Source organism: Pteropus vampyrus, unplaced genomic scaffold (genome assembly GCF_000151845.1).
Source record: "Pteropus vampyrus isolate Shadow unplaced genomic scaffold, Pvam_2.0 Scaffold126, whole genome shotgun sequence".
NCBI lineage: Eukaryota > Metazoa > Chordata > Mammalia > Chiroptera > Pteropodidae > Pteropus > Pteropus vampyrus.
The window spans coordinates 4,971,695-4,984,667 of NW_011888907.1; the positions used below are offsets into that span (position 1 = coordinate 4,971,695).

Consider the following 12,973-nt stretch of genomic DNA (forward strand, 5'->3'; position numbering starts at 1 on the left):
TTAGTTTATGTAAAAATTTATTTGACCAAAATGTAGAAAAAGTGAAACTATTACATATGATACAGTCGCAAGAATCTAAATGAAAGTGGGTTTTATTCAATTGCACGATTTGCTAGTGTATCTCCTAGGTAGTGTGATGCATAATAAATAGGAGTGAGGGACAGAGGAGGATAAAGCTAGAAGCAGGGTGATTTTCAGTCAGAATTGTAAACTTGAGTTGGCCCCCCACACTGCTGGGGAATATGGAATGTTTCAGCTCTGAGATGTTAACTGAGAAATAAGAATATAACAAAGCCAAAATGTGCAGCTGTTTGTCTACAAAAATACTCCATATCCAGTTTAATCAGGAGTTTCCTGGTCTTTTATTAACTTGGTCCTGAAGAAGGAATTAAAGTCCTAGATATGTAAATCTTCAATTTATCATTCCCTGAAGTCCAGAAGAAATGAAGTTAGGCCAGTTACTTTATCTCTGCTGCCAGAGAGGCCCCTTCTGCCCAATATTTATTAATAGAAAAGCATTCTTGCTCAAATTATTGATGGCGAGCAGTCTTCACTGTGGCTTCCCTGAACAAGACTAAAATCTACCATATTTGTTCCTGCTGAGTGGATGGCCTCATATCAGAGCAAATATTATGACTATTTCCCAAGCATTCTCATGCTGACCACTCGGAGGATGTTTGTTCTGAATGGTAGAATGTGGAAAAGAGCCAGAATGATTAGATTGACCTATCTGTGGTTTATGGTTTCCTACAATAGCACCCCACCTTGCTCTGGATGGAAAACCCTCACCTATTTTAATGTGATGGCCTCCCATAGTGTATCTAACAGTGGCCCAGAGGTTCTATTCTTGAACCTTTTAAATTGACCAGTGACTAGATATTGGAGTCTGTGTTTTGAAAGTGTGTGGTTGTCTAACTGCACAGAAACCAAATGCCCTCAGTCTTAAGATACTATGTTCAATAGTCGACACCCTGCCTACCTTAGGAATAAATGCAATTTAAGGATAAAAATAGAGCTGAAAAAGCTGGTGCCATTTGAAAAGAAAGGAAGGAATTAAATTTAACTGGTACTCAAAGCTTCTCTGATACAAAATATTTGGTCACATATTCATAATTTGCTTGACATTTCCAGCAAAGCGCAGATACAGTAACAAAAGAAACTTCTTACAAGAGAAGAGAAAGACACAGAGGTCTGGAACGTCTGTTGGAACACGACTCTTCTGTTTTGGTTATATACAGTTAAGTTCATTTAGTGTCTGATCCAGTGTCTGATGTAAGCCCACGTTCTCTTCTTTGGCCTGGGCAAGTTTTTCTGGTGAGGTTTAAGAGTAGGAAAAAAAATAAATTAATAAGCATCTTTGTTAAAGGGAAAAAAGATTTTCTAAACTCCACACTGCCAGAACAAGTCATAGCAGAAAGTACTTTGCATTTTAATTATTATAGAGAACTATGAAATAATAGAGATCGAATACCGAATTTGGGAGTCAGATAGGGATTGCAGGATAAAATACTGGGTGTTCAGTTAAATTTGAGTTTCAGATAAACAAGTACATTTTTTCGTATAAATATATCCCAAATGCTGCATGAGATATACTTATGCCGAAAAAAAAATTATTCAGTGCCTATCTGAAATTCAAATTTAACTGGACATCCTGTATTTTAATCTGCTAAATCTGGCAATCCTAGAGTCAGAACACCTGGATTTGAGCTCCAGCTGTGCCACTGAAGTAAGCCATTTAACCTTCCTAGGTCTCAGTTTCAACCCCTATCTGTCAAACAGGGATAACACCACCAATGCGTGGTACGGGGGTTTTATTGAGAAAGAAATGAAAAATGCTTTAGAACTTACGAAGTGCTACACTAACAAAAGATTTTAGTCCTAGATATGGGTGACTTAATATATTTCCCCCTTAGTGCCAGTTAATTAGTCCTTGAGCTTTTGGGAGGAAAATATAACCCTGTAACCCATCTTTCTTTTGGTGCTTCTGGGAATGGCTGTTGAAATCCCAGGCATAATTGTGTTATTATGTCTATGTGTCCAGAGCAATGTAGTTAAACTCCAGGTAAATGCAACATGACTGAAATCTAAGCCAGACTACGGGTATGGTATTAAGTGATTGAGTTGATGAAATAAATTAAAAAAAAAAAAAAAGTAAGATGCCATTTAGAGCTATGCATGAAAGAGCATGAGGGAGAACTGGTTTACCATGAGTGATAGCCAATAAGGGACTAGGCCAAGACTCATTAAAATACTGGAGGGAAGCAAAATGTCTCATAAAATGTGATAGGATCAGCTTGGAAATTTTCAGAGAGAAAAAAATATGACTGTGCAAGATAGCTAGCTGCCTTTCAACTACTGAACCTTTCATTAGATAAGGCACTTAAAAAAGAAAAATCAAGCCACACTGATCTGGGAGGATTCTACCAGAGAGAAAACAGTGACTCACGTCTATTTGGTCTAGAAGGACACATGGTAATCGAGTGCCTATTACTGCAAGGCAATTTCCTCCATTACCTCATTTAATCCTCACAATAATGGAGATACTACCTTTATTTTGCAGAAAAGCAAAGTAGCTTGTTCGAGGTCACACAGCTAATGTAGAGGTAGAATCTAAACCCAGATATCCTGCCTATGAATCCTGACTTCACTTTGCCACTGGATTCCTGGCATAATTGAAATCCCAGGCACAATTGTGTTGTTATGTCTATGTGTCCATAGCAATGTAGTTAAACTCCAGGTAAATGCAACATGACTGAAATTTAAGCCAGACTATGGGTATGGTATTAAGTGATTGAATTGATGAAATAAATTAAAAAAAAAGAAAAAAAAGTAAGATGCCATTTAGAGCTATGCATGAAAGAGCATAGCTTTCAGACCTACTTTATTAGGTCTGAGATAGAATAACTTTCCTGGAAAGTGTTTATTGCCCTTGAGAATTGTGACAGGCCCATAGACTGTCAACAGGTAGTAAGTAGTCCGAATCATTGGCCACCAACATTGTCAATGAAGTTCCACTTAGGTGCTTAGTTAGGCAGAGTGACTGTGGAGGCCAGGCTGCAGTTATTTTCAAAGAATGGAGGCTACAAATGTCTGGAAAAATCCCAAGAAGAAATATGCAGACAGAGCAAAGAGAAAACACCCACCCCCACACAGTCTGTAATCTTCCCAGGGACTGACGTATGGCAGTATGTGAGGAAGTGGTGTATGCAAAAGTTCCCGGTAGATGGCAGCTAAGAACAGGGAGAGGCTGGGAGTAGAAGGGTGTAGGTCATTTAGGGGAGATGTATTTTGGAGCAATGAATATAAAGAAGAATCGAGATACAGGTTTCCGCTTGAATCAAAAATTACAAGATAAGAAATAAAAAGCTATAGGGACCCAAAATTGATGACACTACTTGGAGAGTTCCATGCCAGATGTGGCTCAGCCATCAACACGTTAGTGTTTCGGGGACAATCTGAGGTAGTGGTGGTGGGGTGCAGGGGAGAACTAGATAGACTATTTGAAATTTGGACTCTTTTGGAAAAATCTATAAGCTTTCGGTCACTATAACCATGACCTTTTAGCACCCACAGGTTAACTTATAAGTTTTTTTCCAACCAAACCAAGGCTCCTGGTTCTAGTTAATTTACGTATGAGGGGGCAGGTGTTAGCATCTCAGGCAACTCTGGAACTCAGGAAAGGATCACCTTGCTACCTTTCTTTGGCATTCCAGCAGCTTCCACTCCCTTTCCCTGCTAATGGGATACTCTTTAATTCCCTGTAGGGTAGTTTCTTAAGGGCAAAGTATAGAGGTGAGCTCATGGGTGAATTTCCTCCCAGGACTGGGAGCTGGATAGATGTTCCAATAACAATGAACCCTAGGCAGTCTCAGAATATAACACAGAGAAATGAATGTGAAGAGGAGGAATAAAGAGACCAAAATGCCACTGCCACTATTTGAATCCGTAGAGCAAGCCCCATTCAAGGGTAGCCTCTTTTTAGACACAAGCCTGCTGGTTTTTGCAAGCTCTGCCGACCCCATGAAGCTGCTTAAGAGGGTGGGCGAGGCTGCACTCAAAACAATTTCTATATAAGGAAAAACTGCTACTGGCATGCAGATGGTTAGCTAACCCAGCATCTGAGAGCTCGTGCCAAATTGGTTTGTGTTTTCACAGCATCAAAGAATCATGTGGGCATAATTTTCTTTCTGAAATGAGCTCTTCATCCGAACCACCACTTTCTGTTGCAGCCACGGTCAAGGGCATCACAGCCACTACGGCTCAAAAGCGGCAAGTGGAGAAAATGAAAATGAGAGGGCATGAAGATGAGGACCGCCCGTCTTTATTTCAGTCACAGACACAGCGGAAGGTGGCTTGGAGGGTCAAACCAGGAGGGAGGAAATGAGAGCTTCTAGAAGCCCACGGAAATAGGCACCACAATGAGAAGGCAGACTTCAGTATTGCTAAGACAGAGGGTGACACTCCCACTGTTTCTCAGAGAGAGGTCATGTCGTTCAGAGCATGGTCCAGCTCCTCGCTGATAGCCTTGTACTTGAGCTTCTGAGCGTACAGCTCGTCTAGAGGACGGAGGTCCCCGGGGAGAGAGTTCGGAAGAAGAGGTACAGGGAACAGGACACGAGGGTCGGAATGGTGTGCCACAGATGAGCAATGAAAGGAAGAAAAAAAAAGTGAGAAAACAAAGCATGAACTAAGAGGAAGTTGTATCCTATGAAAAACAAATGAGAAAACAAAAGATTGACAGAGTGATTTCTAAGCGGTTAGAGGTCCTGCAGGGGATTAGCCATAATGAACCTTTAAGAGTGGTGACCAGAAATGCAGAGCTTCTCGAGGGTTCCCGCCCCGGGGTGTTTCTGACTTTTAATGATGTCACCTGGTTCAAAGGTCATACTTTGGAACAGGTGCATTCCCCTTCTATGGAAACCCCACTTCCCAAACCAAACATGGGACACTCTTTTTAGGTGGAACAGGCAGCTTGGGAGATTCTGTCTGGACCCTAAGATCTGAATCCCCGAATTATTTCATGAAGAACACAGGACAAAATTTTTTTAAAAGTTGGAACTCTACAAGAAATTCTGGAATCTGTGGGCAGCAGACTTGCAGACTAGAGTCTTTATTTAGTCTCTACATTCTCTATATTTCCGTTTTCTCATACGGTGATAAACTCTGAGCGCTCTGGGAAAGAGCTTCTGTAAAAATGCAAGGCATTTAAAAAATGCAAGGCATCCCTCAGAAATGAGGAAATGGAAGGAAATTCTATCTAAAGACTTGTTCTTTTTTTAAATTGGCCATATTTGGGTCTCTGTACTCACATGTGGAGCTAATTAACCAAAAATATTTTACGTCTCAAAAAATGGCAACCCAAGTCTGAATTTGATTTGCACTGTCCAATTCCAGTGCTCCAGACCTCCAGATGTGACATCGTGCTGCACTTTACTATCCTAAGGCAAACAAAGCCCAACTCCGCCCCGGCACAGACTTCCCCCGACTCTGTGGATGTGTCAGGTAGGGGGAGGCAGAGCAAACATAATCAGATGATAATTTCATACCTTCCAGGTCATCAATTGACTTTTCCAGTTTTGCCACCGTTCGCTCTGCAAATTCAGCACGGGTCTCAGCCTAAAGAAAAAGACAGGAGTCACTACGATTGCTTCCAAGACCGGCCCAGGAGAAACCTGACCAGCTGGGTATGATTACTCACCTCTTTCAGTTTGTCAGACAGAAGTTTAATTTCTTCTTCATATTTATCCTCCTTTTCAGAATACTGTGGGAGAAACCAAAACACCGCTTTAAAAAACATTTTTTTTTAAAAGCGTAAAAGAACACCAGTTCCCTGCTCCTTGGAGAAAAATATGAACATGCCCAAGAAGTCCAGTAGAGGCAGGCACCTTTCCAGGCATAAGAAATGTGTGTAAAACTCAGAGACCCTTTGGATGATCTCTTTTGGATGGTACTGATTCGAAGGCCTGAGCTGACAGCTTGAGATGTAAGTGTGATGAAGGTGGGGCTGATGACTGGATGAAAACACATGCTACTCAAAGCCGTTCACATCTGTTTCCGACCCCATTTTCTGCCAACTTCCCTATGGCGCTGGCCGCTTCCTCAACAGATTCGGTGTGCTCTCTCGTCTCCCAGCCCTTGTCCGTGATGGGACCGCCCCCAGGATGGAATGTTCCCTTCCCCATTACTACTGTAAGAAATCATGTATTTCAAGGCTTAACTCAAATTAATATCAGCTAACACTTCACAACTGCTTGCTATGTTGCCGGATAGCCCTAATCCCATTTTATACTTGAGTAAAGAGTCAAGTCATTTGTTCAAGGTCACATGGCTATCAAGTGACCAAGCCTAGACTAGAACCTGAGTCTGAAATTTGAGCTCTTGGCCATCATCATGCTCTACAGCCTTTTGAAAGGTCACCTTATGACACCTTTCCCAACCTTCCAAGGTCCCTCTGGGGAAGTTCCAAAACACCCTGTTATCTTGTCAGTCTCTTCCACTCGACTCAGCTCTCGCAGGAGCAAAGGCCATATTGTCACTGTAACTTCTATCTCTGTGGCCTCGAGCAGCATTTGGTATGCACACCTGGACCGTATTTATTCATCAAATATCCTAGTATCAGATCTACGCCAGGCACAAGGCTAGGACTAATGACACAGCTCTAAACAAGTCAGATATGGACCCTGTCTTTAAAGTTCACAATCCAGCAAGACAGGTATCCAACTGAGTGATTACGATAAATGTGATCAACCATCATGATTGGGAAAGATACAGGTGGGGCGATGCAGCCGAGAAACACCTAACCTAGATGAGCAATCGGGGAAAGCTTTTCAGAAGTGCCGTTTAAGCAGAAGCCTAAAGGATGAATAGTTGGTTAGCAAGCAAAGAGAAAAGGAAAGGCCACTCCAGGCTGAGTGGACAGCAAGTTCGAAGAACTGGAGGTGACGAGAGAACACGGAATGGGCGTGAAGCCGAAGTTCAACGCAACTAGAGGGCAGCGGGAGGAGGGGGAGTGAGGATGAGACGAAGACGGGAAATCCGGCGGGGCAAGCGGCGCCGTGAAGACTGCCCGTTGCTCCCAGGTGATTCTATCCTGTAGCGACTGCTCTGGGTACCGTTTCAACCTAAGAATCCCCAAATTCCACCTCTGATATCTGGTGCTCAATCGTCAAGAAGGTTATTTCTGGAGGAATCAGGGAATTCAAGTGAGGATCAGGGTCTGTATTTCTAGGATTATGCTCAGATCTCCCCAGGGAGCCTGACCGGGCACCAGTCTCACACTCCTCCTTCAGCCTCATGAGAAATGGAGATAAAAGTGATGCTAAGACCCCAAGGAAGAGGGAAACCGAATGCCCCTTTCTGTGAGAGGAAAACCCCAGCTGCTGGGCACCCCAAAGCTACCATCAGCAAGTACAGGTCTAAGCCCTGATACCCAGGCCTGCTCCCGAGTCCCCGGGGGAGAAAAAATAGAATGTGCAGCCAATCACCCTCCAGTTCAAGTCAACCACCAACCTTTTCAGAGGCAGCCTCCAGTGACTTCAGGTTGTTAGTGACATTCTTGAGTTCTTCTTCCAGGTCGCCACATTTTCTGCACAACGACAAAGGATTTTTGTGTCTTTTCCTCCCTTACAGCAGGCAATTCCCCGAAAAGCAATTTTCCAAAGGAAGAAACCATACTGTCTGGGGCCCCCACGAGGAATGTGGGAAAAATGTTAATGGCCTTTTCTGGGCCGGAGCCTGAGTACTTATCATAATATCATAACCCTATCGTGCCAAGAGAAGGCGCGGCAGGCAGGCCAAGGATATTTGGAAGGTCTGTGGAGTGCTCCTGGCCTCCTGCCAAGGCTGAGGCAACAGGGACTTGTGGAATCTATGATTGATGAGGCCGACTCCGGAAGGTGTAGGAATGAAACGGAGAGCAGGAGGCTGGGAGACCGCAATCAGAGTTTACTCCAGACACTGCCGGAAGCAGGTTCTGAACGGATTTGTGAAACTAGATCCCACTCATGGATGCGGGATGCAGGATGAGGGATGCTTCTCGGAACTGGAGGGCCCAGGGAAGCGGATTTTTGTTGTGTTGGAGCTTGTAGGATTCTGGTCAAACTTCTCACTGCCCCAACCCCTCCGCCCAGGAATGTGTCATGGCCAAATGATGACATCAGGAGCAAAGCATTTAAACACTGAGGGGTATGGGTGAGAGGCAGCCTGCCTTTCATAGGTCAGCTTTCTGTTAAGAAGGCACAGCTTCCTAAGATACCTTCTCTGGGAGAATGAGGCTTCTCTGCTATCAGCTGTCTCACTCCTACTTCCCAATACTTTTGTGGGAAGAGTCAACCCATGGACAGTAAGTCGCCATCTCTTTATCAGCCACAGAGGCAAGGAGGAGAGACCGAGCACTGTGTCCCAGATGCCCATCTACTACTTGACCAGAGGCCCTGGTTGGTGTCAACCAACTCCCCCCAAGACCTGAGCTGGGCCCCACTCGGTCTTGCTGTGCCACTCACACTTCAGACACCTCAGCACGCTCCTCCGCCCTCTCCAGCTCACCCTCCAGGATGACCAACTTACGAGCTACCTGTAGGGACAGAAAGGATCATCAGAGACTGACCCCCAACAGCCACGTCTAGTAGGATGCCCTCCCCATGCACACGGCCAGGCTGAGCACAGACTATGTGCCAGCATGGGGCCTTCTGCTGCTTCTTCAACTCTGTCCTAGAGAATATCTAAATTCTGTCCCTTGGACTCCACGAGTGAGGCAGATAGGAGGGGAGAGAAGAGCTGAGACCAGGGAGGCGGGCAGAAAGGGAACTGAGCTTTCACCGTCTGAAGACTCACAGCTGGGGACCATGATCCTCCACTTTAGCCAAACTGTGCTAAACACCCAGCTACGGGGCAAAAAGCCATCTATCTGGTCGACTGATTTCCCCAAGTCAGACAAGCGTCACAGAATTCACCAGGATCTTTTGGCATTGTGGAAGATACAGTTCTAGCCAAGTGGCGTCCCTGGAAAAACAGATGTGGATGCAGATGGACAGCTGACCTAACTGAGAGCTTCCTTTGGGCGGCCCCAGGGTCTCCCTATCATGCATCCATTTCCTCCCCACTTCCTGCTGCTGCCGCCATCTGCCAGCCCCACTCACCTCCTCGTATTTGCGGTCGGCCTCCTCTGCAATGTGCTTGGCCTCTTTGAGCTGCAACTCTTGGATCTCCATCTTCTCCTCATCTTTCATGGCCCGGTTTTCTATCACCTTCATTCCTCTGCAAGGGGCAACCTGGTCGTTACCGCCACCACGCACACAGTACTGCCTCATCACACACCTCCGCGCCCCGGCTCACCCAAATACTGTTCGGACATCTGCCAAGAAGCAGACTCCAGAGAGGAAACTGTTGAGCTGCTCGCATGCATTTCATTCTACTTAACGCTGGGCACTGCTCTCAGTGCCTCAAACTTCATGACCGCCCCAGGAAGTACTAGGTACATTGTCCCCATTTCACAAAGACTAAGTGACTTGCTCAAGGTTACAGAGATAGTAAATGGCAGAACTGGGACTCAGAACTGGTGGTCTGCGTCCAGAGTCCGTGTGCCCAGTCTACACCGCTTCTAACTCGTAACGGGATGTACTCGTACTTCGACTGTTACTACAGTGTGCTTAGAAGTTCGGGCCGGCTTGTCTACGAGACAGATGAAGTCTGCTGTAGTGGGTAAAGGGGTATGCATGTGTCACGGAAGACTTTCTAGAAGAGAGTCCACAAGTGAACGAGGAGGGGAAAGTTATTCTTCAGTGAGGGAGCTGTATAAGAAATCCCAGAGGAATGACACACACGGCAGGAGGTCAGGGTGGCCGGATGGCAGGCTGGGCACTTGAACGTCATGCTAAGGGTTTTACGCTGAGGTTGCAGGGAACCAACCACTGGAAGGAGTGAGTAGAAATCAAAACAATGGATGGATTGCAGTGGAAAGCCTAGGTAAGAGGCAGGTACTGAAAAGGTGAGGGATGAGGAGAGCCTGAAGAAGATATGTCCTGGGGCAGCCGAAGTCTCCCACAACTCAGCTGGCTGACCATGAAATGAGCTCACTCTGACCTGCGCTGCTTGGCGTGGACCAGGTAAGATCAGCCCCTCCAAAGAGGCTAACCCGGGATAATATATCCATGTGTGGTGTGTCCGCCTGGAGCAGAGGGCCGCATTCTTCTGTCGTCTAATAAATACTTCCATTCGGGCTGTCACTTTCATTCTCAGCTGACTGTCACAACGCTGCACACCTGGACGAGGCCACTAGATCAGCAGGTGAGCAAGCTTAGAAAACTCTCTGCGGCCCTGGAGATCAAAGTGACCTGCCCGAGGCCACATAGTATATGGCAGTGGAAGGACTTGAATCTAGATTCTCCAGCTTCTGAGTAGAAAATTCTTTTAACCAAAAAACATCAGCCTCCAACAACCGTCTCACCAAAGTCTTCTGGTGACATTATACAGGTGAGAGGCCTTCCTAGACTTTCAGAGTTTGTCCTGGGGACATCCTGGAAGTGAGACATCTGGCCAGGCTAGTGTGACAGGGCACACAGGCAGCAGCTAAGCCAGGCCCCAAGCCCAGCCACGAGTACCTTGTGACGAGATCCTTCACACTTCCCTATGGCTGTCCCCTCTCCCTCTACCAAATGGCTGAAACGGACCCTGCCCTGGGGTCAGCGCCCGCGGCATTGGCTATTCCATGCATGGGAAGAAATCTGTCAATCTCCAAGATTCCCCAGTTGCTTTTAAATCTCCAGTTTATGGTCACAACAGCACAATCAGAAATGAATCCTTTGGAGGGGTTCATCCTGGAAACCATGGTGCATCGGTCAAGTGAGAATTCTGGTGGGATCGTGTGGCAGACACACAATGATCACCGGCCCGGGTCACACTACTGCCACAGAGAGAACCCATTTACACCACACAGCGATGGCTGCTTCTGTGAATCACAGTCTGAGAGAATTGTGCCAGAGAAATGTCACGCTCTGGAGGACAGAGCACCTTGCCGGAGACCCAAACGCAGCGTCCGTGCTCTGGAAGTGAGGAGCACTGTCAGTTGCAAGTTCATCAATGGTGCCAGTTTGCATGTGTCCCTGACATACTGTCGCCACCGTCCAGTGGCCCAAAGCCTGCCTGACAGCACTAGCAATCATCTATGCAGATGGCCCGTTCTAGGTTTTCATCTGTCCCATCTCATATCACCCCAGAAATTAATGTCTTGAAAACATGGATGAGACTCAGTGGATTTCAGGCTCTGCAAACTGATCACCAGTGACAGTCACACTTGCAGTGATATATGTCTATTTTTCCTGCCTTCCTCTGTCTGGGAGTTTTTTTTCTGTCACCACCATGACAAAACACCTACACAGTGTGATGGTTTATAAGGCGTTTTTGGCACACACTGTATGCACATACGTGTGAGCATGTCATGTGATCTCACTCATTCTCATCCCATTTCCCAGAAGCCGACACCAAGGCCACGGGATTCAAAGCTTCCTTACCTCTCGCTTTCATCAGCAGCCTTTTCTGCTTCCTCCAGCTTCTGCAGGGCTGTGGCTAGTCGTTCTTGAGCCCTGTCCAACTCCTCCTCCACGAGCTGGATGCGTCTATTGAGAGCTGCCACATCCCCTTCAGCCTGGGGAGGTCAGAAGTACGGCCAGGTTAGGAAGTAACAGGCCAGCCAGCAGCGGGAGCTTCCCACTCACATGGCACCCTCCCCTCAGCTAACACGATCCTCCTGCCAGAGCCCACCCAGGAATACAAGTGGTTAAGAAATTCACATTCTTGTCTGGAGAATGTGAATTTTCTGTATGATCTTTCCAGAAAATGTCAGCACGCACCTGCCACTCACCAATGAAGGTGTGTGGCCCAATATAGGGTGGGAAGTCAAGTCAGTATGGACAAGAGACAAGTAAACCCTATGCTGTGAGAGGTAGTGCTGACCTCTCCATGCATGGGATTCCTAGAGAACAAGGCCACCAGTGACCTGGCTCACCCTGCCATATAATAAGGTCTGTTCCTGGTGACCTCAATGGCAAAATAAATGCAATATGGAGCCTTCAGTTAAATTCTGGGAAAAAAAAATTCTGGTCATACATTGTGGGGGAGGAGGCAGCCCAGATAGGACACCATACTAAATTAGGTCTGGCCAAGAGATGATGGGACAGGAAGATGTAAGAAAGAAATCTTGGTTATAGGCATGGAGGAGATGTCTGAACAGTGCTACTGGCTTTTCAAGGTGTTTCCCCCCACAAGGAACATAATGTGGTGGGATGTGCATAAAAGCGAGAACTCCAGGATCATCAAGTGCTGGCGTGCTTTGCCAGTTTGTAACCACGTGGTGTCCCGCTGGCTGCTTCGCCGCTCTGAGCCTCCCTATCGAAGGGTGAGGCATTGCACCTGGCAAGTGGGAAGTCCTACTAAAAGGCAGCTCTTACAGCTATGACTTTGCCTTATTTAATCCTCACGTATCTCACCCAATTTACAGATGGGAAAACCAAGAGGCCGAGCTAGGTGAAGCAATTCTGTTTCGTGCCACAGTTGGTAAGGAATGGCCCCCGGTACCCCAGCCCAGGGCTCTTCCCTTGCTGAACCTGCATGCTGAGTCCTGTGGGGGCTTCGAGACCACCAACACTCAGGAAGGGATACTGAGAGTGGGTGAAACAGGGCTCAATCAAGGGGAGAAGTGAAGGCCCCCAAAAAGCCACACTGGCTTCTTCGTATCAAAATAAAGAATCTCCGAATTGGGGCAGGCTGTAAAAGTGAGTGGGAAACCACTCCCTGTCCCGCTATCTTATACAGCAAGAAAAAAAAAAAAAGAGAAAGAGAGAGCATTATAATGAGGCCAGAGCTGCCCCAAAACAGAGACAAGCAGGCAATGTTTCTCGGCTCCAGAGTGTTAGCAGCAGATGGACGGGAAGCTCCCATAGGTGTGCCTGATGGCGGCCTCCTCTGAAATACCAGTTTG

At 46.4% G+C, this 12,973-nt stretch overlaps 1 protein-coding gene across 1 annotated transcript; it reads right to left on the minus strand.

Moving 5' to 3' along the window:
• On the minus strand, window positions 1-11,663 carry TPM4 (tropomyosin 4). Its single transcript, XM_023534520.1, has 7 exons — window positions 11,508-11,663; window positions 9,138-9,255; window positions 8,502-8,572; window positions 7,510-7,585; window positions 5,699-5,761; window positions 5,547-5,616; window positions 1-1,311 (listed from the first exon to the last, which is right to left on the minus strand). Exons 2-7 carry the CDS (start codon window positions 9,249-9,251, stop codon window positions 1,229-1,231), a joined length of 477 nt encoding a protein of 158 aa, XP_023390288.1. The 5' UTR covers window positions 9,252-9,255; window positions 11,508-11,663; the 3' UTR covers window positions 1-1,228.
• Between the last annotated feature and the right edge of the window lie 1,310 nt (window positions 11,664-12,973).